The following is a 24454-nucleotide window of genomic DNA, read 5'->3' as shown; positions in this document are numbered from 1 at the left end:
TAATTTTACACAGGGTTCCTTTGTTAGAGAAAATAGAAGCAGATGCATTTTGAATAAGAAAGTATGATTTTGCATGGCATCAGCGTTGAATGCCCTCTATTGGCCAATGCTGAAATCACAGCAGCTTTTACCTTCTTTTTTTTCTTTTTACAAATTCAAAGCCAAGGCCTGCTTGCCCAACTGTACCTGCCTCCATAATACTGTATACATTTTGGACATAGTTCTATTATTTCTGTGTTGCGTGGGTGAGTTTAGCGGATGTAGAGCTGTGTGCGGGTGCAGGTTTGGGTAATAAGTTGTATGCAGGGCCGTACGCAGGCCCCAAAAAATACTGAGGTCATGAGTCAGAACTTCTAGGCGGGTTCGGGGGCATGCTCCCCCGGAATTTTTTTAAATTACATTATTTAAATATGGCCATTTTCTCTTATTGAGTCTTAAGGAGCAAAAACATCATCATTATGACATTTGAATATGGGGCGGTGTGGAGCTTTTGAAAGTTTGAGGTAAACATGGGGCATTCTGAGGCTTTTTGAAGGACCTTTATGGGACTCATGAAGTAAGGGCAAGTTACCACAATTTTTTTTAAATTATTATTATATGGCAACGACGGTACGAGCGTTTTGATTGGATAACGGGTAGTCACCCCAGCGTGTTGCCCTCCTCGCCGGTCAATACGGATCCGTATTGCCCTCTGACGTCAGCTTCAAAATGAGCGATATCGACGAGTCAGCTGCTGAGTTTTACTATCCAGATGATGCTGAAAAGCTTTGTCATCGAAAGTGAGGATGAAGACCAGACTCTTTGAATCACTTGTGTCGTTATTTTGTGATGAAATTAAAGCCATTTTAGCAGAACCATGTTGTCCGCTTTCTATCAAAAGTAATGAGTTGCTTGGCAACACATGAAACACACCGTGAGAAGACTTAAGAGCTAGCTACAATTAGCCTAAAGGTACCATTTATTTTCGTTTACAAAATGAAAAGAATCTAAAATTGCCATATAATAAACTACTTACTAACCTCGACCGTTCGGTCATGCCGGGAAATATCAAACTGAGGCTGGAACGTATCGACCGAGCGATAGCGAGTCAGTTTGATATTTCCCAATTGCCACTGAATTTCATTTTCAATCAATCACATCAATGACATATCATATCAATCGCAAAATGAATGTTGATTCAACCGGTGGAAATTGATTGACAACCGGTACTGACGGAGTTAACCAAACTTTGATTTGATGTTTCCTTATCTGAGTAGTACGCTGCTGCAATACAATATTTCCACATGAAAATGAATCTTTCTTCTCACAGCCATCTGCCACTTAAACTTCTCTTAACCTACATGTTTAGTTTGCTGCGCTCCTCTTCCAGTGACTGTAACTAACATAGGCTATTCACTAACAGTAGCGGTATGTCTATGGCGGTAACATCAGCGTCCGACTTGTGTTTGGTGGTTACCATAACGACAGTACGTTTTGTTGATGACGCGCAGCACATATGTCCAAACTCTTGAGCTACTCGGCTCTTCAAGTATAAAATCACGTTACGGTTTGTGGGATACCAAGATCATCGTCCTGCAGTCAGTTTCACGTGTACTTTATTTTGAGTTTATATACCACGATTTAAGCAAAAAAAAAAAACAGAAATACGAAAAAAAATACCGAGGACACGACCTCGGTGTCCTCAATGGTAGTTACGGCCCTGGTTGTATGACTACGTTCTGACAGAACCGGATCTGGGGTGAGATTTCTGGTGAGAGAGTGATGGAAGAGAGGCAGAACAGCAGATATAACTGCGTTGGAGATCTATGTGGGTCTCCATGCTATCTTGGCAGGCAAGTTTATTTCTATGTACATAACCCTGGGGGGCGAACAGTGTATTTATAAAGATAAACAAGAGCAAAACCTGTATAGATTGTGATTAATTGTCTGCCTTGTACTTTCTGATGTAAATGTGTTTTTAAAAGTAGAGAAAAACATACAAAAATGTGACTTTCATTTGCCTAATTATTTTTGGTTATTCTGTGTGTTTTGCTTCGAAGACAAAATCCAACGAAGGGAATATGAAAACATTTGTACAATTTGCTCTGAAAGTATCTATTGTACAGTATATATTGTGTTAGCATGAATAAACTGTGATGTGGATTTTAGATGTAAATACACACTTTTTCCTACTCACTTAACAGCTTTGTTGTGGAATTCATAATTAATGCCATACATTAAAGATGTTTTATTGACTCAGTACTGTTTACAGCTGTCATTATTTCATTAGTGTATTTTTTCAGTGAAAGAAAGTCCCTGAATCTAGAATCCAACTGAACATACCTTGATCCATATTCAACATTAATCCGCATTTTCAGCATAGGTTTTTCAGGTTAGCAAACATGAAAATATATGATTTGCTGAACGGGATTTGAAAACGGACATAGTCCAATTTATTGGTAATAAATTGTTTGTGGATTTGTGGCATTCACATAACTTCGTTCAAATCTTTCCTACAATGCTGGCCAAAGTCGATTTTGCCCAATCGAATGGCGACAACTCGACGATGTTCCCAGAGTCTTCCAATATCCAATCAGCGGAAGGTGCGTGGAGTGACGTACGCGAGAAGTGAGGTTACAACCAATAGGATATTAGTATATGACGACGTGTCCAGCAGGAAGCTTTGCAGATTCAGAACATTGCGTGCTTACTTACCGGCGTCAGCATAGTACATCCACTAGCTGATGTATATGACCTGTAGGTTCATCTTCTTTATCGTGTACCTTTAGCTAGCTTCATTGATTTACTCGTTCATCGTGAGATGTTGTGTTTAAGTGGTTTATCGGTGGCGCTGGCCCTGACTTTGGTTCCAAGCACCACTGATGCTCTGAAAGCAGGAGATTGTGAAGGTGGGTAGGAAGCTAGCTATGTAGCTAGCTAGTTGGCGATCAACATACATTTTCTAACTTTTTAGCTACCTGGGTAAATAACAGCTTCTAATTCTACGGCTTCTAATTGTGTTGTTACCAATAGCTAATGTTGATGGCCTATGATTGATTCGTGGTCTGCAGCTAAATACATCTTTAGTGACTTGATAGCTTAGTGCTCGCTAAGGATGAGAGGGAATTCCCCTTTCAAAATATCTATAGCTAGTTAAGTTACTAGAATATAACTCCTAAGGTAAGAACTTATCGGTGCTTTACTACGTGGTAGCTTGTGTAGCTTAGTACGGGCACAGTACACTCATCTAGCAACTACTGGCTAAATATCAACAGGAAACATCTTGTAGCTACAGCTCATTGTTCATAATCTATATATGAATATAATATCTCAGGAAAAGTATCAATCTACACAGGTGGTATATCTCCAATGACGGATACATTTACATATGCAATGTATAACATATCATATTTCATTACAGTGTGTGTCGGTTTCCTGGGAAAATTCTACCAATTGCTTCAAGACGAAAATGTGAAGTTTGACAGCACATCCATTGAGAAGGCCCTCGTTAAAAGCTGCAAGGATGCTAGGGGGAAGGAGAACCGATTTGTAAGGATCAGATGAAGAACCTAATCAGTATTCTTTGTTTTTTTTTGCTGTTGACGTTAGCAAATCCCAAACGGCAGACGTAGTGTTGTGCTTTCCTTGCCAGTGTAGCTAACAACAATAGCAACATTTGGATGTAGCGCTGACAACTCTGGGGCACAGCTTACAGAGAACTTTGAATAATAGCACATTGATAACTAAAATGTAGGTTGTGAGATAAGATCTTTTGTATAGGCAAAATGTTTTGTTACTGTACGCAGTCCAAAACTTAACCTAATATGCAAATCAGACGAGACAATTTTACCAATCTACAACGATAAAGTGCAGATTTATATATATAATTTTTTTGTATGTCTTTTCCAGTGTTACTACATTGGTGCCACAAGTGATGCAGCCACCAAGATCATCAACGAGATATCCAAGCCTCTCAGCTACCACGCGCCAGTGGAAAAGATCTGTGAGAAGCTCAAGAAAAAGGACAGCCAGATCTGTGAACTCAAATATGGTATGTAGGCATCCCTATTTAGGATGTTGTCGTTTAAAAAAATGTTTATGACTCACTGTAATGTCACTGGCTAAGTGCAGTTTTTCCCTGGTAATCAATCAAGTAGTACTCTGCTCTACTCTGAACTCATAGTACTTTCTAGCGGCCATTCAGGCAAATTAACTTGTTAATCGATGAATGGCCAAGTGACCCATAAGCCTTTTGTTAAACAACCCCTTCCAAGTCCAAAGTTAAGCCCCCCTTTCTCACCTGCAGACAAACAGGTGGACCTGAGCACAGTGGACCTGAAGAAGCTGAAGGTGAAGGACCTCAAGAAGATTCTGGAAGAGTGGGGCGAGACATGCAAAGGCTGCGCAGAGAAATCTGATTTTATCCGCAAAATCAACGAACTCATGCCCATGTACGCCCCCAATGCTGCCAAAGCAAGGACGGAACTGTAAAAGCTCGACCATGGGACTATCAGTGATGGATCCGGTTTGGGGGGAATAGGTGTGTGGATGGGGAGGGAGAGGGCTGTACTGCATTGGTCCAAGGACATGAACATTTTGGGTGGGTAATGTTCGCTGTGCGGTGAATGAACCACCAGAGTTTGAGTAGGTACATGACTGCACCAGTCAGGGGTGGACTTGGGACTCCATTGACAGGCTCATCACTTTCAAATCACTCTGCATCTTAGCTAAAACCCCACATTTTTCCCAGACTTGGGTTGAATACATATGTATTTGAGGTGTTATTGATTTGATATTCAATTACAAAAGGCCACTGCAGTTGCGTAAGTGCAACGTTGCCATGTAAAGGGACCAGAATCAAGTGTACCTCAATTATTTCTAATATTTGACATCTCAGGTGTGGTGTTTTTTAATTAAAGTGACTTGCATGAAGTGAGCTTTGCCAATGCTCCAGACTGCACCCCAGACTTCAGTAATCAGTTTTTGTTGGGAAGGGACAGATTTTGTTTTTGTTGTTTTAGAGTTGAGGAGAGGTAGTTTAACAAGACTTGAAAAGATCTTTAAATTAAACTCTTTCACATTGACCTTTCACGTAAGACCCTAATGTTTATTACAACTGTGCTACTATACTTTTTCATTAAAATCTGAAAAATGTGTCTGTGTAGTTAACCTTTTTGTTGGTGGTCAACCCTATAATTGTATGCATATCATTCAGACTCTGCCTTTTAATTAGTCCTAAACGTATTTGGCCTCCCTCTCGTTTCATGCATTGGATTGAAGATATATCCACATGTGGTTTGCAATTTGGTCACATTTGTTTCCCCTGAAAATGAATGAAATAATCTGATACAGAATGGTGATTCATAAAGGAGTCAAGTTTACAGTACTGCAAACGCATATTCATTTTAGTTGACCCTGTGTCAAATAACAGGACCAAACCGTAATCTTCGTAAGTGTGCTTAAAGCCGAAGCGTCATTACGGGTTTGCTGACAAGAAACATTCTATACCAAATCTCATTTTGGGAATATCGGGAACGAGGTGAGGAATTTTGCCTCCCTGCGTTGTATCGACGTCACCGACAAACCCCTCCCATTGGCGGAAAGCACACATTCCTTTTGTCCAAGATGGCGGCGTTGTTGCAGGTCCACTGATGCTCATTTGTTTTTTAATGTATTTCCCATTTATTTTGGATTATATGCAGTCGCTTGATGATACAAGAGTTTGTGTAACGTCTCGGAAGCCGTCGTTTCTTTGTAATCTCTGCACGTTGAGGAATTAGCTTCACAGACCGGATTCGGTTTGCACACACTGAAAAGTTTGGGCTCCATCATAGGAGGATGAAGCGACAGGCCGGGAGAGATACCAGTCCTAGCCGGGCTCTAGCGAAACGAATACGGGAAAGAGAGAGGGAACGAGACGGAGCACGCAGGGAGGACCTTCCGCCACCGCGCATGGCTCTGCTGGCCGAGAGTCGAAGCTACCTTAAGCACAAGGCCCGGAGCAGAGAGCGAGAGAAGCCTCGGTTGAGAGAGGAACGCGCGGCCGGCGTAGAAATTCACCACAGACCACCGCACCACGAGCTCGGTCTAATCAGCCGCCCACCTCTACGGACTTCAACCGCACTTCCCAAACCCGAGCTTCCGAGTACACGAGGAGCGGGTAACCTGGAATACAAAACATTACTCATTAGTAATCTAGGCTCGCAGGTCTCCGACGAAGATGTGGAGGATGGGTTATTTCACGAGTTTAAAAAGTTCGGAGACGTGAGTGTGAAGCTTTCGCATACTCCGGAACTTGGCCGTGTAGCCTACGTAAATTTCAGGCATCCGGAAGATGCTAAAGAAGCGAGGCACGCCAAATCCACCAGGTTAGTTCTGTACGACCGGCCCCTGAAGGTAGAGCCTATGTATGTCAGACGCCGCAGCTGCACGCCTCCCGACGTCGGTTACCTACCCCTTCATGCCCCGCCTTACCCCTACAGACAGCGCTCCCTCTCTCCCCCCGGGCCAGCGAGTAGCCTCCGCGACATTCGGCCCAGGCACTACCCCGTTGAGGGTCCGGGGCTGAGCAGGGAGAGGGAGAGGATATTAGACTATTATGGGATGTTGGATGAGAGGGGGCGGCCATACGGATTCCCCATGCCAGTGGTGGAGGACTTAAAGCCAGAGGACGACCAGAGAGCGACCAGTAACCTTTTCATCGGAAACCTGGATCACAACGTCACAGAGGGCGAGCTAAGGAGGGGCTTCGACAAGTACGGCATCATCGAGGACGTGGTGATCAAACGGCCCGCGCGCGGCCAGGGCGGAGCCTACGCCTTCCTCAAGTTCCAGAACCTGGACATGGCCCACAGGGCAAAGGTCGCCATGCAGGGCCGGGTCATCGGAGGCAACCCGGTGAAGATTGGCTATGGCAAGGCCAACCCGACCACGCGACTCTGGGTGGGCGGGCTAGGCCCTGGGAACTCCCTGGCGGCGTTGGCGAGGGAATTCGACCGCTTCGGAAGCATCCGGAACATCGACTACGTGAAGGGGGACAGCTTTGCCTACATCCAGTACGAGAGCCTGGATGCCTCCCAGGCCGCCTGCACCCAGATGAGGGGCTTCCCCCTGGGGGGCCCGGAACGCAGGCTCAGGGTGGACTTTGCCAAGGTGGAGGAGACCCGCACCTACCCCCAGGGCTACCAGCCTCCCGTGCCTCTGCCGGCCCACTTTGACCTGCTGCCGGAGGGCTACGGAGGGCACCACCGCAGCCTGGAGAGAGAGCTGCGTCCCAGAGAGCGCTCCTCGCGCTCGCCCCGCTCCCCGCCCAGCCACGCCCTCAGGGAGAGGGAGAGGGTGCTGGAGAGGCTGGACAGAGACTTCCCCTCCAGCCCCACCCGCAGTCTGGAGCGCCGGGGCCCCGCGGAGGCCTTCGGAGGGGGAGGGAGGGGAGGCCGGGGGAGGAGCAGGAGCAGGGAGCGCTGGATGAAGGAGAGGGAGGTCGAACGAGCGGGGGCCGGAGGAGGAGGAGGAGGGGAGAGGTGCAAGAGGAGGAGCCGGAGCAGGAGTCTGTCCGAAGAGAGGCAGACGGAGGAGAGAGAGAGGGGGAGGTCGAAGGTCAGAGGGGGAGGAGTCCCCGTGGGCCCCATCTCCCCCGAGGCCAGCCCAGACAGAGCCCGGGTGAGAGCTCCCGACTCCACCACCGAGCCCCAACGCGACCACACCCCCGACAGCGGGCGCCACTCCACCGAGGACGGCGGCGCCGCTCCGGAGACCTCGGGCCGCCACAAGAGGTCTGCAGACGCCGACCGCCACAACAACCACTACCAGCAGCACTCGCACCGCTCCAGTATCGAGTCCCAGGCTGACCCCCGCACCCCCGGCTCGCTGTCCGAGTATGCCCAGGCCCTTTCCAAGGCCTGGCAGGGCTTCTTTGCCCTGAAGAACAGCAGCTTCCCCACCTCCATGTTCCTCCTGGAGGGGGGGAAGGCCTTCCTCTCCTCAGCCCTGAGGGACAACCAGGGAGGAGGGGGCAAGCTGGCCCAGCTGAAGATAGCCCAGCGCCTTCGCATGGACCAGACCAGGCTGGACGAGGTCACACGCAGGGTCAAAATGGGCGGGCCCGAGGGATACGCCGTCCTATTGGCCCTTCAGGGCCCCATCGACAGAGAAGCCCCGCCCCCAGAGCCGGGGCTGCAGGTGCGGTTGCTGCGCCACCTGGTGACCTACCTGAGGAACAAGGAAGCTGCTGGCGTCATCAGCCTTCCTGTGGGAGGGGCTAAGGAAGCGGGGGGTGGAGCTATGCTCTACGCCTTCCCTCCGGGCGAGTTTTCCCAGCAGTACTTGCAAACAGCCAAAAGGACTGTGGGTAACCTGGACGAGGAGCATCTGGTCATAGTGGTGGTCAGCGACTCCAACTGAGACTGTCACACTCAACTCCACAGGAAGGGGGCGCTGCAGCAGGAGTAGGGTGACATGGTGGAACCGAGGATGACTGTTAGTGGAGAAACAAAGGAATGCATGTCAGCCTATCTCACTGCCTGCTTGCTCCTCTGAACTCTCTCTTCACTCCACTGCCTCCCTCCGCCATGCTCACACTACCAAGAAGAAACACACTAAATGCACCCTGGGAAACGGAGTGCTAAAGGGGGGGGTCTTAAGTTTGAATTTACAAAGGAGGAATGGAAATGTAGTCCTACGTAGAGACCGAATTGTTTTATAACTGAAACACGACAACCGAGGGATTGTTTTTGTTGTTCTGTTTTTACTCTTTGTTGTTGTTTGTTGTTTTGTATGAACCTGAATTGACCAAGCTGATCTGTCTCACACTAAGCGGTCCGTAAGCCCCACGGTGAATGATTGGATGTTTGACTTTGTTTTTATTGAACCATTCCAGAAGTTCTCTTTTTTGAGTGTTTTTAGAAGCTGACGTTGCATGCAAGATGGACGAGCTTGGTTCGTTCTTTGCCAGAAACATCCACTCAGTCCTGGAGGCTTGTTCATTTGACGTTGAATTGAAGCAGTTGTCATTGAAGATGTTGTATTAGCTACTTTAAATGTTCTTTATTCTCCAAATCTAAATCATTACAGCTGTCCTTGTTATCAGAAACCTATATCATTTTAATCGACCTTTTATTCATCCATCCATCGATCCATCCAACTTCCCATCCATCAGTCCATCCATCCCATAGTGAACATGGCGGGCAGTTGCCCGGTCATGTGACATGTGTGATTTCTGACAAGACTACTGGTCAAGGGCAGGGCTGAGCAACCATGTTCCTGGACAGCTCCTCTGTAGGTGAGGTGTTTCCGACGGGGTTGACCAGAACACCTTGAGGGGCGTCTCTCCAGGAGCAGGGTTGGACGGCTCTGATCGAGGCTGTCTCTACCTCCTAGAAAGATTTGTGGCGTTGCCGTGGTTACGTAACTGACTTTCGGCACAGCCTGTTCCCGGCGTGGACTCTGGCGTCTCCTCCTCCGAGGCCTGTGTGTCCCTCCGTCAACTGTCTTCTTCACGGCCGCAACGCCGGAACTCATCGTTTGGAAACCGGTTTTTATTCAAGTGCATTTCCCCAATGTTTGTTTAAACCCTTTGTACCTATTTATTATACAGTGCTTGTCTCAAAACACTCCAATGCAATCCATGCCCTGCACATGTTCTTAATAATTTTGTGATCCAAGACAGTAAAAATACTCTAACCCACCAAATGGGAGCAATAGAACGGTTTACTAGATGTCACATTGTGGTTGACGCTTGCTCACACATTTGCCAAGTGTGTAGACTAGACACTACCGGTGTGCTGGTGTGACTTTAAACACTTACAGTTCAAATGTTTTGTTATTGTAACCCCTGTAGATTGGACTGAGCAAAGATGGCGACAACACGAGAATGAGTAGGTTACTACTTGACAATCGGTTTGAAACATGAAACTCTCCCCTTGTTATTCTTTGGCTCTGTCTACATGTGAACATGTATTCTGTATGAATTATGTAATAAAACATTTTATGATCGTTTTTCACTCTTTGTCAGGGCGAGGTTTTATTTAATCATCACACAAACAAAAGGCGTGTCTAAGAGGATTTATCATGAATACTCTGTGGGGGATGTAGGCCACAGTGAGCTGGTGTCAGATCCACAGTGATTGGTGAACAAATACTGTCATAAAATAATGCCAAATTTAATGATATAATATTTCACGATAAAGATATGTTACACATTTTTTTTCATACTTGTGTATACAATATGTATTAATCTGAAGGTATCTATGCAAGAAGAGTGATTATTAGCTCGGCATGTGGAATTCCTTCAAATCCCATCTTGAAACACTAGGTGGCAGCACAGCCAAGACGCCAGCCATGCGGCCACTTCTTCTCCAGTAACTGGCTTCCTGCTGATCAGAGATGACAAAAGTACACACAGCCTCCACTCAAGTAGAAGTACAGATACTCATGTTTAAAAAGACTGCTAAATTTTGAAGCACTGACTACACTTTTTCACTCAACCCGTTTTAGTGTTTTAGTAAAAAGTTGGCAGAATTGTGAAGAGAGAGTTCAGAGTACAATAACTGTAACTGCCAATAACGTCATGCAGTGTGGAGAAACTTTTCTCAACAAGTGACATAAAACAACATCGTCTTCGGACATCAATGACAAGCGCCAGGCTGAACCACTTCAGTTTACTCTCATATGAGCGTGAACTGAAAAGATACATTGGATTATGATGAAATCATCACAATATTCAACTCTCGCCGTCTGCGCCTTGAGATGTAGGTCATGCCTGTTACGTCTAAAGGTAAGGTACCATTTTATAGTGCTGCCCGCCGTGGTAAATTGTGACATAGGCGTCGAGCATATAAAGTGTATGAGTTTTATTTTCATGGCAAGTTGGTAACTGGTGTAGTCACTGTCTTATGTTAATAGCCTAAATGCCATATAGGCTAACGAAGTAGCTCCAAGTAGCATATACAATAAAACGATTGTATTTTGAAATAATACGCGGTGCACATTGCAAAGTAAATACATATAAAGATGCCTATTTTTTTCTAGGCCTATCCAAAAAGATGATTCTGGCTAGCCCCTGCCCTGCTCTGCACGCACGCACACACACAGCGAGCCTGCATGGCTAAGCTTTTACAGCTCAGGAAATGGAGAGGGAGAAGTAGTGAAATATTAATGCAGAAACATGAGGGCTCCAATGAAATCCATTAGGAGGGGAAAAATCAATGGGAGCAGCCCATTCCCCCTCCCTCACTGACCCAGATGAAACAACAGTGGGGAATCAGGGCTGCGTCTCATTCCAGACTGATCCACCCTCTCCTGTGGCCTAGTTACCTTGCTTGAATCCTTGTTACCTCAGTTGAATCCTCCGATCTAAAGTACCCTCTGATTTGACCCTGGTGGGCTGGGGTTGATCCCTCTCTTGTATGTTGCTGTGGACTAAAGCATCTGCTAAATGAATGAATCATCACTTTGCAGCACACGCTTTATCTTATCACCATACATACTTTCCTGCGATATATCTATTCAAATATCACCACGCGTTTGTGTACTGTAACGCCACACGTACAAACATACCAAACTTTATCGACATGTGTTTCCCCGCTATAAATAGTTCCATAGCTGTGGACTGTCCTGGCTGTGGTGGTGAGTTCCTCCTCCGTAGAGCCGCTGAACTGTGTCTCCCCCCTGTTCCAGCGCTGGGACTGGGGGCCTGGGGGCCTGGCAGAGGCCCTAACCCTGTCCGACCAGCAGGCTCCAGCAGCTCACAGAACAATGGAGGGTTTTATCTCCAGGCTGGACGCCGGGGGAAGTATTTTTAGACGGCGAGCATGTGTTGCAAGTAAAACGTTGGGTGTCGGACAGGGGGTTTGGAAATAGCTCTGTGCTCGACGGACTCTTCCGGAGGGATGATAATGATGGTTGTTGTTGGAAGGGAGCCGTGAACAGAGGCTGTGCCCAGGCGTGAGACACAACTTGGTGACTCATTCACGCCCAGGAGACATGGAATCAAGTAAAACAGGGCCATTGATACCCTAAACAGCTTCATGACGATCATTGTAATGGCACCCTTGAATCATCTCACTTCTCTGCACGCTCTCATCACTTAGCAGATGCTATTTTCTGAGGAAACTGACATCACGCACGCACGCACACCACACACACGCACACACACACACACCACACACACACATGTTGTATGAGAAAAGCTGACATGTGGTATGGAAATGATCTGATCTGTCTCTGGGGGAAGGGATCATCTCCCTGATGTTCTCAGCCTTACTAGATGTTTCTGATACTCCCAATCCTATTCCTATGTAACAGCATCTTATCTTCTCCCCAGCCTATGTCTATCCTCTACCACCCCCCCCCCCCCCCCCCCCCACCACCCTTCCCCTCCATGGACAATCTGATACCCAGAGCTGGAGCCTAGAGGCTAGTCACTAGACTGGGATATGGAAGCTGGGGGAAAAAGGAGGATGAAGGTTGGAGGATAGAGGCTGGAGGTTGTAAACTGTAAGCTAGATGTGGAAGCTACAGGTCAGAAGTGTCAACGCCTTCCTTTCTCTTCCTGCCCTCTCCACCCTCCTCACCCACCCCCCCACCACTCTTCCTCCCTCACTTCCTCTGTAATCCACCTCCATTCTCATCCCGCTCTCTCCTGACACACCCTGCTCTCCACCTCCTGCTCACATCACATCCGCAATCCCTCCTCCACACACACACACACACACACACACACACACACACACACACACACACACACACAGACACACACACACACACATCTCTCCAGTGATGGATCAGGTGCTGGGAGTGTCCTGTCAGCTCTCTGGAGCATCTGCTCTCCTGGGGGGGGGGGGGTTTGGGGGAATCCCCAGAGGCATATGATTGGACGAGGCTTTATTAGGTTAGATTGCATTTACAGGGAGTGGGGCCGGATGTAACGACAAAGAGTCGTCAATCATCCAGCACTCTTTGTATGTGTGTGTGTGTATGAGAGAGAGAGATTAAAAAGAAGGAACATGATGTAAAGAGAAAAAGGGATAGAACAAAGATGAAAAGAAAGAGCAAGGGGAGAGAGAAAGGGAGAGAGAGAGATACGGAAGTAGAAACCTGTGAGGATCATCTGACGTTCAACCTTTCCTGATCCACTAAACAACAGCTCCGTTTGTACAACGCTTTTGCCAAAACTTCCTGAATATCCTGTGATTTAAACAGAGAGCTTTACCATCCTGCATCGCTGCACAATCTGCCTGAGCAGTGAAGTCGGCATAAAGCAGCCAGCTTGTGTTCGCTGTGTTGCTGACAGTGAGGAGGCAAGTGCTGTATAATCACTCGCTCGCTCTCTCCGGCTCGCTCTCTGAATAGTTCTTAATTGATGCTTCATTGTGACTGTTGTTCAAAGACTTGAGTGGAGGGTTTACCGATGGAGTAATTACTTTCTATCTCTCTCATCCAACTCTCCCCCCTCTCTCTCTCTCTCTCTCTCTCTCTCTCTCTCTCTCTCTCTCTCTCTCTCTCTCTCTCTCTCTCTCTCTCTCTCTCTCTCTCTCTCTCTCTCTCTCTCTCTCTCTCTCATTTCAACTTTCACGCGTTCTCTAACTCCCCATTTGCTTGTATGTGTGTTTCCCAGCCTGTCTCCCCCTCTCCCTCTTCATGTTTCTATCTCTCTCGTTCCCCCTCACTCTCTCCAGTGTCTGTGATGTCATGAGAGTGGGAGGCGACGGGGGTCACAATGCACATCCAGCTGATTGGTCTGTGTGGATGTTCAACATGTCTGAGTCTGTGAGCCCGCCTCTTCCAAACACCGCACACCCGTCAGCCAACACAGGGCTGTACACGCCACTCTACACAGGGTTCATACACACACATGCACACGCCAACACGCGTGACGCAGAGTAGCACGCGCCACAACAGACTTACACCAGCGGGCACATGTGCACACATACACACACACACAACAGACCTGTACACACACAAGCACACACACACAACAGACCTGTACACACACAAGCACACACACACAACAGACCTGTACACACACAAGCACACACACACAACAGACCTGTACACACACAAGCACACACACACAACAGACCTGTACACACACAAGCACGCACACTCACACACCCAACACGCACACAAGCACGCACACACACACAGGCACGCAGACATACACACGCACACGCACACACAACAGACACTCGCCAAAAACAACCGTGCTGCCTAGAAGAATGTGTTTGTGTTTGACCAGCTGTTGAAGAGTAAGCCCTTATTCATAGCCTGCTTTCATCTCTGTGTGCCAGTCTTTGTGTTTGTGGAGGTGATGGCTGAGAGCCAGCAGCATGAAAGTGTGTAGGTGTGTGTGTGTGTGTGTGTGTGTACTTTGCTACTGTTGATCTGTATGCTCCATCATCAAGGCAGAGTGTGTTGGTGTCATTATACTCTACCTGGCTCGGAGACATCACAGCAGGCTCTCTCTCTCTTTGTGCTGAGCACACACACCTACGCACAAACACACACCCACACACATCTACACACACTCTGTATGTACATATACACACACAGTATATATAGATATTCGATATTGATATGACTGGTAAACTGTCCCTAGTGCTACAGAGAGCAGCAGTCTGTCCCTAGTGCTACAGAGAGCAGCAGTCTGTCCCTAGTGCTACAGAGAGCAGCAGTCTGTCCCTAGTGCTACAGAGAGCAGCAGTCTGTCCCTAGTGCTACAGAGAGCAGCAGTCTGTCCCTAGTGCTACAGAGAGCAGCAGTCTGTCCCTAGTGCTACAGAGAGCAGCAGTCTGTCCCTAGTGCTACAGAGAGCAGCAGGTTGTCCCTAGTGCTACAGAGAGCAGCAGGTTGTCCCTAGTGCTACAGAGAGCAGCAGGTTGTCCCTAGTGCTACAGAGAGCAGCAGGTTGTCCCTAGTGCTACAGAGAGCAGCAGTCTGTCCCTAGTGCTACAGAGAGCAGCAGTCTGTCCCTAGTGCTACAGAGAGCAGCAGTCTGTCCCTAGTGCTACAGAGAGCAGCAGTCTGTCCCTAGTGCTACAGAGAGCAGCAGGTTGTCCCTAGTGCTACAGAGAGCAGCAGTCTGTCCCTAGTGCTACAGAGAGCAGCAGTCTGTCCCTAGTGCTACAGAGAGCAGCAGTCTGTCCCTAGTGCTACAGAGAGCAGCAGTCTGTCCCTAGTGCTACAGAGAGCAGCAGTCTGTCCCTAGTGCTACAGAGAGCAGCAGTCTGTCCCTAGTGCTACAGAGAGCAGCAGTCTGTCCCTAGTGCTACAGAGAGCAGCAGTCTGTCCCTAGTGCTACAGAGAGCAGCAGGTTGTCCCTAGTGCTACAGAGAGCAGCAGTCTGTCCCTAGTGCTACAGAGAGCAGCAGTCTGTCCCTAGTGCTACAGAGAGCAGCAGTCTGTCCCTAGTGCTACAGAGAGCAGCAGGTTGTCCCTAGTGCTACAGAGAGCAGCAGGTTGTCCCTAGTGCTACAGAGAGCAGCAGTCTGTCCCTAGTGCTACAGAGAGCAGCAGTCTGTCCCTAGTGCTACAGAGAGCAGCAGGTTGTCCCTAGTGCTACAGAGAGCAGCAGTCTGTCCCTAGTGCTACATAGAGCAGCAGTCTGTCCCTAGTGCTACAGAGAGCAGCAGGTTGTCCCTAGTGCTACAGAGAGCAGCAGTCTGTCCCTAGTGCTACAGAGAGCAGCAGTCTGTCCCTAGTGCTACAGAGAGCAGCAGGTTGTCCCTAGTGCTACATAGAGCAGCAGTCTACCCTGCTAGGTGCAGCAGTCAGAGATGGCTGTCACGGCTGGGCAGAATCTCACACACTGTCGCGTCAGCACTCATGGGATCACCAAGGATCAAACCTAGCGTCGATGCATCTGGTCTGTAGCTGTTCTACAATGCTGGGTTCGCTGGGCTGTGTCTTAGCGACACACGACTGGAATTGATTGATTGCTTTGGGCTGCCGTTGGTTATGAGTGAGCGTTTCAAGTACTACACACACACACAAACACACGTACACACACACACACACACACACACATACACAACACCAGCAGGATGTGGAGGCTCCTGTTTGTCAACACGGTTCCGGAACCACCTCCACAACACTAGTCTCCGTAGCCTCTGTAGGCTGCCAAATGAAGAAGGGAGGCACGACAGACATTACAGGTGTAGGTTTTAATCATTATAATGGCATGAATGGAAAGAAACAGAGACAGTTACAAAACATCAGGTAGATACGAATGACTAAACTTCCTCTCCTGGAAGGAGGAGGGGGGGGGGGGGGGGGGGGACACAACAAAACAGAACTGAATGACACAATAACCACGAGGATGGATAACTCATGTTCAATATCAAGTGCAATATTGGAGTGTCCTATTACTTTCCCCCCCCCCCAAATCCAACTGCATTGTCTCGAATACCGTACAGTGGTGCTCTATCAGTGTAGGTAAGGAATGAGAGCATGGGTTGTATCATTATCATGTTTTCTATATGGTCCACAAAGTTATGGTCAATGCCTGGGCCTGGGTCAAACACTGTTTATAAAGTCTTCAGCTGCATTTGATTTACCTCAAGAGTTTGCCCTTCAGGGAACATCCCATTGAGATACTCACTGTATGGAGCGAAGTACATCGAATCAAGTGCACCCCCAGACAGTATTTCACAGTGTTTGTCTCAGGTCTAATTGTATCCCGCCTCATAGCCCTTTCACTGCAGTAGCTTCCGGTAGAGTACCAGGCTAGACCATTGAGACACGCAGGTTTGCATAGACATCAATTCAAGTTGAACTCATGCAAATCAATAAAACTGAATGAAGGTTTGATAAACAAAAACAACAAAAGTGTATTTTCTTTTTCTTTTTTTTTTTTAACAATGAATCATGAATTGTTACTAGTGTCCACACAGTTTTCATCACATCTGGGATTATTATAAAAATAAGTGAGTTCATATACCGCGTATTCATCATTAAAAAACAAGAACAGAGAAACAAACAGATGACTCTATGCATTACAGTCCATTGAGTTGAATAGTTAGGAGTTAGTTACAGTGGATGTTGGCAACAGTATCCGTCTGTGTCTGGGGCATCTGGGGCGTCCAGTGCTACTGCTCTGCCTCTCTACATGGTTAGTATTGCTTCACCTTGTCAACAGTGGCGAATATGGAGACCTGCCAATGCACAGACTCAGGCATTTGTGTGTGTGCGTGTTTTGTGTGTTTGTGTGTTTGTGTGTGTGTGTGTGTGTGTGTGTGTGAGAAAGATAGGAAGAGAGTGTGTGGTAATGTGTGTGTGTGTGGTGGTGTGTGTATTAACAAATATTTGTGTGCTAATGTGTGTGTGTGTGTGAGTGAGGCCAAGCAAACATGCAGCATTGGGCTCCGTCCAGGGCAGTTACCATGCATAGGATGTCAGTAGGACAGACCTTGGAGACAGAAGCACTGCTAGCGCACCCAGAAAGAGGCCTTCTGCATCGTCATAGATCCGACATGTGAACACACGTGTAGTCCCCAGCACTAGCATGTTTGTACTGCATGTTTCATGGTGTTGACAAATCAGTTGTGAAAACACTACTTTTCTAGCTAACGAAAACATCCTGTTATTAAACGCTCATTAGGAAATACCACACATGTGGTTGGACGGAAGAAAAAAAACATTTGTCACTGAGTCAAACTTTTAGAACTAGACATAATAAACTGGTAGTAGACAGTATATAGTTTGTAACCTGCTGCCCCCCCAAAAAAAAAAAAAAAAAATATTACCCAATCCCAAAACGTGTTTCTTTTTTCATAAAGGTAATACTCATCATAATAAATTAATCAAATAAATTAAACACATTTCAAATCAATGTGACAAAAAGCACTTAAAAACTAGCAAGAAAATAAAAAGAAAACGTAAAATTTGCTTTCAGAAACCTTTTTTTTTCTTTTCTTTTTTACATCAAATACTTAAAAAACTATAGAAGAAGAAACTGTCAGGAAGTAGGACGTAGGAAGTAGACAGGAAGTAGTGTACAGGAGCAGACGTAGACTTGCAGGGCTGTGTAAAAGCTGCCTCAGTGCAGCCCAGCATCAGTCAACAGTGTGGCAGTCATAAACTCTCTCAGCAGGAATCGCTCGTACAGATCAATAAACAGAACAGAAGAAGGGAGAGTTAGAGGAGAAAAGAGAAGAAGGAGGAAAAGAAGGGAAGAAGAGAGGAAGATATAGTCTATGGCTTGCTCGAGTGGCTTCCTTGGCCAGTAAGATAAATATGGTTATGACTAGCTATACCAACCAGCTCTCCTGGCTCTCACTGAACCGTAGTCAGGGACAAGCTACAAAACACACTGTTTTTAATTTTTCTTCTTTTTTTTTTTCTTCGTTGAAACTACGTAACTACATCATCAGGCAAGACGGAAGAACTACAAACAGCCCTTCCCCTCCAGGAGGTCGTCCTATTGGACGACGGACAGTGGTCGACGGCGGCAACAATTCCTCGGGACGGACTTGGGCGGCGGAGGACGAGGGGGGGGTGGGGGGGGGGAAAGGAAAGCGGGGAACTTCAGTAGGGAGCGAACTTCTGGCGCTCTGGTTTCTTGATGCCGTTGGCGGAGGAGATCTTGGCGGTGTAGGAGGCCAGGGCGGCGTGCGGAGGGGCGCTGGCAGCGGCGGCAGCTGTGGCGGAGGGGGAGGAGAGTGCCAGGAAGGGGTAGGATTTCATTCCCAGGAGGCTGGACAAGGGGAGGGCATAGGGGGCGCCCATCATGGGAGCGTGGGGCAGAGCTCCCATCGCTGCCAAGGCTGCGGAGGATGCGGCGGGAGGAGGAGGAGGGGCGGGCTGGGTGGTGAAGCTCATGTTGAGGTCAACAGGGGCCGACATGGAGGAGGACTGGGCGGTGGATTTGGCGGTCTCTAAACTGCACAGGGGACGGAGGGAGGGAGGGAGGGAGGGGAGGAGGGAGGGGATAGGAGGTGGAGGGAGAGTGGAGGGAAGGGAGGAGGGAGGGGAGGAGGACAGGGAAAGGGAGAGGAGTCCGGATGGAAAAGGGTTAGAAGGTTAAATAAAAGACATGTTAAAGAAAGAAATCGAGAGAAATCAAATAAATAAAACTGAAACCAAACTAAAGGAAATTGGAGATAAATAATCATAAAGGTGTGTTTTGCTGGAGGTTGCAACAGATTATTTGAGGGGGGGCCTGGGAACCCATGGGGGAGGTGCTGTATAAGTCAGGGAGATGGCCGGGGAAGGGGCTTGGGAGGGGGAAACAAAATAAGTCAAATACATTAGGAGAGGTCTTCCTCTTCAGGAGATTAAACCTCACAAACCAAGTAATGCACTGGTAAATAGACAGGTCCACTGTGTGGAGTTCTTCATGTTTAAAGTGTCATTGTGTTGATGCTCTTTGATTGATGGTTTTGTAATGCACTTTGGTCAAAACTGTTCTTTTTAAAACATGCTTCATAAATACATTATTGTTGTTAGTTGATTGATTGGTCGATATATGGTACAGAAATCCTGCCAATGCACTGGAAAATTACATTGTGTGTGATGATAAACTAAGCCGAGCATCTGATTGGATAGGGAAATTGATCAGGCTATGGGCCCTGTTCAGACTCTCTACTGCAATCTCTCTCCTTCGTCCTGTGGGACTTCCTTAAATCTACCATGATTGGATTGCCGTAAACAGGCCTTTCTTTAAACAGCTGCGACCAATCCAGTCACGTCAGATATGTGATTTCTCCCTGCGGAAGGCACCACGAGAGGATCGAAAAAATCCCCCAGTCTGAACGCAGACAAGTTGCTCCAGTCTTCCTGCTCCACAGCGAGCAGGTCTTTGCGCTTTCTAGACCGGGGTTGCGTTCGATATGCACGCACGTCCTGATGCAACACTCCGCATCACAAACGAAGGGGAGCTGTGTTGTCTGACAGATGTGCTGAGAGGAGCAGAGGTTCCCCACAGGGACTGATCCCAAGCATGAATAATCATCAGCAGATAAAGGGATGCTGATGTGATGAGGGTAGAGGGGGCGGGGTTTGCCTCCATCATGGCAGAGCGTTCCTCCAGTCTGCTGTGTCGTAGCTGTCAGAGCGGCAGTGCTGCTCTTATAACCCCTTTGACTCAATTAAGATGGTGTCAAATCTCACTATTAAACGATGCTCGCTGTTAGAATCGTGGTGCGGTTTTAGGCTAAGCTGTGTGGGACGTCGACCCAGAAATGTCATTTACCAACTTCAACAGTCTGTTTTTCGATGCGAAAGTCACGCGTGACTGTATTCAAGTATTCGCGTGTACACATACGCACACTCAGACACACACACACATACATACACACACTGACACTCAAACACAGACACTCAGACATGCACACACAAACACACATCAAAAAACGAATTCAACCTTATTATACTGAGAGACACCTTCCCAAAGTGCCATTTTCCCTTCAGAAAAAACTCTCCGGAGCTATCCAAGCCAAGCAGGTCCGAACGTTAAAATACCGTTGACCTGTGTGGTGACAGGCAGGGTCTAAATGCCCTGTCAGAGCCCTCTGCGAGAGCAGCCGAGTGAAATATCAAGTCATTCCAGGCTGCAATCTCTTATTTGCATATTAATGGCCATAGTGTTTATCATGAGAGGAGGCTGGAACGGTGAGGTGCAGGTCTGAAACACAGGCTGCCTCAGAGACAGGGGCTGGAGCAGTGAGAGGCAGGTCTGAAACACAGGCTGCTTCAGAGACAGACAGGCTGGAGTGGTGAGGGGCAGGTCTGAAACACAGGCTGCCTCAGAGACAGACAGGCTGGAGTGGTAAGGGGCAGGTCTGAAACACAGGCTGCCTCAGAGACAGACAGGGATGAAGGGAAGAACACGAGACAGCAGAGAGAAGGAGACGCAGTCAGCTACACAGCCTGCCATTCAAAAGGCTTCTTCCTAGTGTTGGCCTGAGGCTTGAACACAGACCCTGACTAGGATAGACCCTCATCTGTGTCTGATAAAGAGGCCCTGATCGTCTGACGCAGCTGCAGATCCCGTCGGATACACGGATCAGTTGTTTGTTTTTGAGGAGTTTGATTGAACAGTGAACTGTACGCCCCACAACGTATTTTACTGTATCTTTTCTGGGTGTGGGCTGGTGCATCATGGGTCCCGGGTGCTGTGTCTTACCAGGAAGTGATGAGGTACTGGGCCAGGTTGATGCTGATTGGTGTTCCAGTGATGGTCACGTGTCGGTCGCTGCTGCTGTCCAGCTGGCTGCCTATCTTGATCTGCGCACCCGACACCTGGCGAATCTCGTTGATCTTGGTGCCCTGGCGCCCGATGATGGAGCCAATCAGCTGATGGGGTTGAAGAGAGAGGGGGCGGGACATGTGTGAGAAGGAGGAAGGAGACGGGGGAAGCACTTTGTAGTTCCAACATCTCAAGAGAGGTTTACCATCATCTGAGGTCTGACTATGGGGCCCTGGTGGTATTTACCCTAATACTTCTAGAGACTTACCATAGAAGTATACACTCATTCAATTAGATGGCTAATCGTTAGTATAATGTAATCATCAACAACACAAAATGTCAGTTATTACAGCCTTTGTCCATTAGCATAGTATTTCTCTTACAAAGGGATCAATTGGGCTCGCACACCAGCAGTTGTGTTGACTACTGCAAGGCTTGTTTACTGCCTACTCCTGCAGAATGTGGGATTTGTCTGTCCTGGTTATCATGATCCTAAGACCTCCCTCTGTCATTCCCTCCCTCCCTCCGTCATTCCCTCCCTCCCTCCGTCATTCCCTCCCCCCCCCCCCCCCCCCTCCTCCCCTCCCTCCCTCCCTCCCCCCCCTCCCCCCTCCCTCCCTCCCTCCCCCCCTCCCTCCCTCCCTCTCTCCCATCCCATCCCAGGGTATTTCTAACACAACCCAAGGAGAAAGAACCTGTACCTCCCTAATCAGTCCAAATCAACGGTCACTTTCAATTTCAAACACCACCAAGTACCCAATCAGGAACATGGACTCGACACCCGTGTGCTTCAGTCCTCCCCCCTCCCAGTGGCTGAGTGGGTATCGATTTCCCCGTCAGGAGGAACAACGCTTGTGTAATTCCTCCAGAACACACACGGCTGTTTTAGTGGTCAATATAGCGGGAAGGAAATGGGGAACAAGCGGTGTGGAACGGAAGAAAGAGTTGCTGTGGTTTTACCTTCTGTGTTTGTGTTGTTGGGTGCAGAGCTTGCACCTGAGAGAGGAACTACTCTTTGGTTTAGGTCTTGCCAGATCAGCACAGCACAGCACTAGATGGGTTTCTTGTTTTGTTTATGGATGTGTGTAAGGTTGGGGCTGAAGCTTGGAGAGAGACGGGGCCTAGGACAGGGCGGGGCTGGGCTAGGACTGGGACTAGGACAGTGCTGGTGTTAGGGCAGGACTGGGCTAGGACAGTGCTGGTGTTAGGACAGGACTGGGCTAGGACAGTGCTGGTGTTAGGACAGGACTGGGCTAGGACAGTGCTGGTGTTAGGACAGGACTGGGCTAGGACAGTGCTGGTGTTAGGACAGGACTGGGCTAGGACAGTGCTGGTGTTAGGGCAGGACTGGGCTAGGACAGTGCTGGTGTTAGGACAGGACCGGGCTACAGGCTGGGCTAAGACATATCTGGCTCTAGGACATTATTTGGTTTAGTAGACTAGTGGGTCTAGGAGAGGACTGGCTAGGAGAGGCTAGGGCCAGGAGAGGCTAGGGCCAGGAGAGGCTAGGGCCAGGGGAGGGTAGGGCCAGGAGAGGCTAGGGCCAGGAGAGGCTAGGGCCAGGGGAGGGGTAGGGCCAGGGGAGGCTAGGGCCAGGGGAGGCTAGGGCCAGGAGAGGCTAGGGCCAGGAGAGGCTAGGGCCAGGAGAGGCTAGGGCCAGGGGAGGGCTGAGATGAGAAATATGTCCCTGTTAGATTGCTGGATGTGATGGAAGGGGTCTGGTGTGGAACCTTGACCTCTGCCGATCCCAGGTCAGGCCAGTACCATGCTGAAGTGACTCCAGGACAGACGTGTTGGCAGGCTGGTATGTGTCTGATCGATGGACAGCCTCTCGTCCTATCTACATTTTTATCTCTTCCCTGTTGTTCTATTTTAGTCCCTTCTCTCTCGCTCTCTCTCGCTCTCTCTCTGTTCTGCCACTATCCTCTTGCTGTAAATGTAGACTATTTATGTCAGTGACAGTGATCATGTACACTAGTGTGTGTGTGTGTGTGTGGGGGGGGGGTGTAAGGTAGTTGAGGGTGGGGTGGTGTGGGGTAGGTTAGGGTGGGTGTGGGGTTGAGGTAGGTTAGGGTGGGTGTGGGCTTGAGGTAGGTTAGGGTGGGTGTGGGCTTGAGGTAGGTTAGGGTGGGTGTGGGCTTGAGGTAGGTTAGGGTGGGTGTGGGCTTGAGGTAGGTTAGGGTGGGTGTGGGCTTGAGGTAGGTTAGGGTGAGTGTGGGGTGGTGTAAGGTAGGTTAGGGTGAGGGTACAGGAACAGAGATCCCAGCCAGAACAGAACAGAACACACACAACCCTCTCAAATCTCTAACTCAGAGGCCCCCCCTACAGGCAGATAGTGTAACTGCTCCATCCACCCAGAGGGGGCTGAGCTCTGTGTCTGTGTCTCTGTGTCTCTGTGTGTCCGTGTGTCTCTGTGTCTGTGTGTCTCTGTGTCTCTGTGTGTCTCTGTGTCTGTGTGTCTGTGTGTCTCTGTGTCTCTGTGTCTCTGTGTCTCTGTGTCTGTGTGTCTCTGTGTCTGTGTGTCTCTGTGTCTGTGTGTCTCTGTGTCTCTGTGTGTCTGTGTCTCTGTGTGTCTGTGTGTCTCTGTGTCTCTGTGTGTCTCTCTGTGTCTCTCTGTGTCTGTGTGTCTGTGTGTCTGTGTGTCTCTGTGTGTCTCTCTGTGTCTCTCTGTGTCTGTGTGTCTGTGTGTCTCTGTGTGTCTGTGTGTGTCTCTTTGTCTCTGTGTCTGTGTGTCTGTGTGTCTGTGTGTCTCTGTGTGTCTGTGTCTCTGTGTCTGTGTGTCTCTGTGGGTCTCTGTGTGTCTGTGTGTCTGTGTGTCTCTGTGGGTCTCTGTGTGTCTGTGTGTCCTCTGTGGGTCTCTGTGTCTCTGTGTCTCTGTGTGTCTGTGTCTCTGTGTCTCTGTGTCTCTGTGTGTCTGTGTGTCTCTGTGTGTCTCTGTGTGTCTCTCTGTGTCTCTGTGTGTCTGTGTCTCTGTGTCTCTGTGTCTCTGTGTGTCTCTGTGTCTCTGTGTGTCTATGTGTGTCTCTGTGTGTCTGTGTCTCTGTGTCTCTGTGTGTCTCTGTGTGTCTGTGTCTCTGTGTCTCTGTGTGTCTGTGTGTCTCTGTGTGTCTCTCTGTGTCTCTGTGTGTCTCTCTGTGTCTCTGTGTGTCTCTCTGTGTCTCTGTGTGTCTGTGTCTCTGTGTGTCTCTGTGTCTCTGTGTGTCTGTGTGTCTCTCTTTCTCTGTGTGTCTCTCTGTGTCTCTGTGTGTCTGTGTCTCTGTGTGTCTCTCATCTCTCTCTTTTTTTTTTCCT

At 48.4% G+C, this 24454-nt stretch overlaps 3 protein-coding genes across 4 annotated transcripts; 2 read left to right on the top strand and 1 right to left on the bottom strand.

Annotated features, from left to right (window-relative positions):
* Positions 1–2650: 2650 nt before the first annotated feature.
* manf (mesencephalic astrocyte-derived neurotrophic factor) lies at positions 2651–5133 on the top strand. 2 transcript variants are annotated; one of them, XM_047025164.1, is made up of 4 exons: positions 2651–2888; positions 3401–3528; positions 3889–4030; positions 4286–5133. In XM_047025164.1, the coding sequence occupies exons 1-4, from the start codon at positions 2801–2803 to the stop codon at positions 4468–4470; spliced, it is 543 nt and encodes a 180-aa protein (XP_046881120.1). In that variant the 5' UTR covers positions 2651–2800; the 3' UTR covers positions 4471–5133. The 2 variants fall into 2 exon arrangements, with proteins under 2 accessions (XP_046881120.1, XP_046881121.1); XM_047025165.1 differs by having other exon boundaries at positions 2715–2736.
* Positions 5134–5583: 450 nt separating this feature from the next.
* Positions 5584–9978, top strand: rbm15b (RNA binding motif protein 15B). Its single transcript, XM_047025964.1, has one exon. It carries the CDS (start codon positions 5818–5820, stop codon positions 8380–8382), a length of 2565 nt encoding a protein of 854 aa, XP_046881920.1. The 5' UTR covers positions 5584–5817; the 3' UTR covers positions 8383–9978.
* A 6263-nt stretch (positions 9979–16241) lies between these two features.
* Positions 16242–21661, bottom strand: LOC124471021 (poly(rC)-binding protein 4-like). The gene is made up of 2 exons (XM_047025311.1): positions 21101–21661; positions 16242–18856 (listed from the first exon to the last, which is right to left on the bottom strand). Exons 1-2 carry the CDS (start codon positions 21301–21303, stop codon positions 18502–18504), a joined length of 558 nt encoding a protein of 185 aa, XP_046881267.1. The 5' UTR covers positions 21304–21661; the 3' UTR covers positions 16242–18501.
* Between the last annotated feature and the right edge of the window lie 2793 nt (positions 21662–24454).

Source organism: Hypomesus transpacificus, chromosome 9, assembly GCF_021917145.1.
Source record: "Hypomesus transpacificus isolate Combined female chromosome 9, fHypTra1, whole genome shotgun sequence".
Lineage (NCBI taxonomy): Eukaryota > Metazoa > Chordata > Actinopteri > Osmeriformes > Osmeridae > Hypomesus > Hypomesus transpacificus.
Note: the sequence above shows the minus strand (reverse complement) of the source record. Positions and strands in the feature narration are given on the sequence as shown.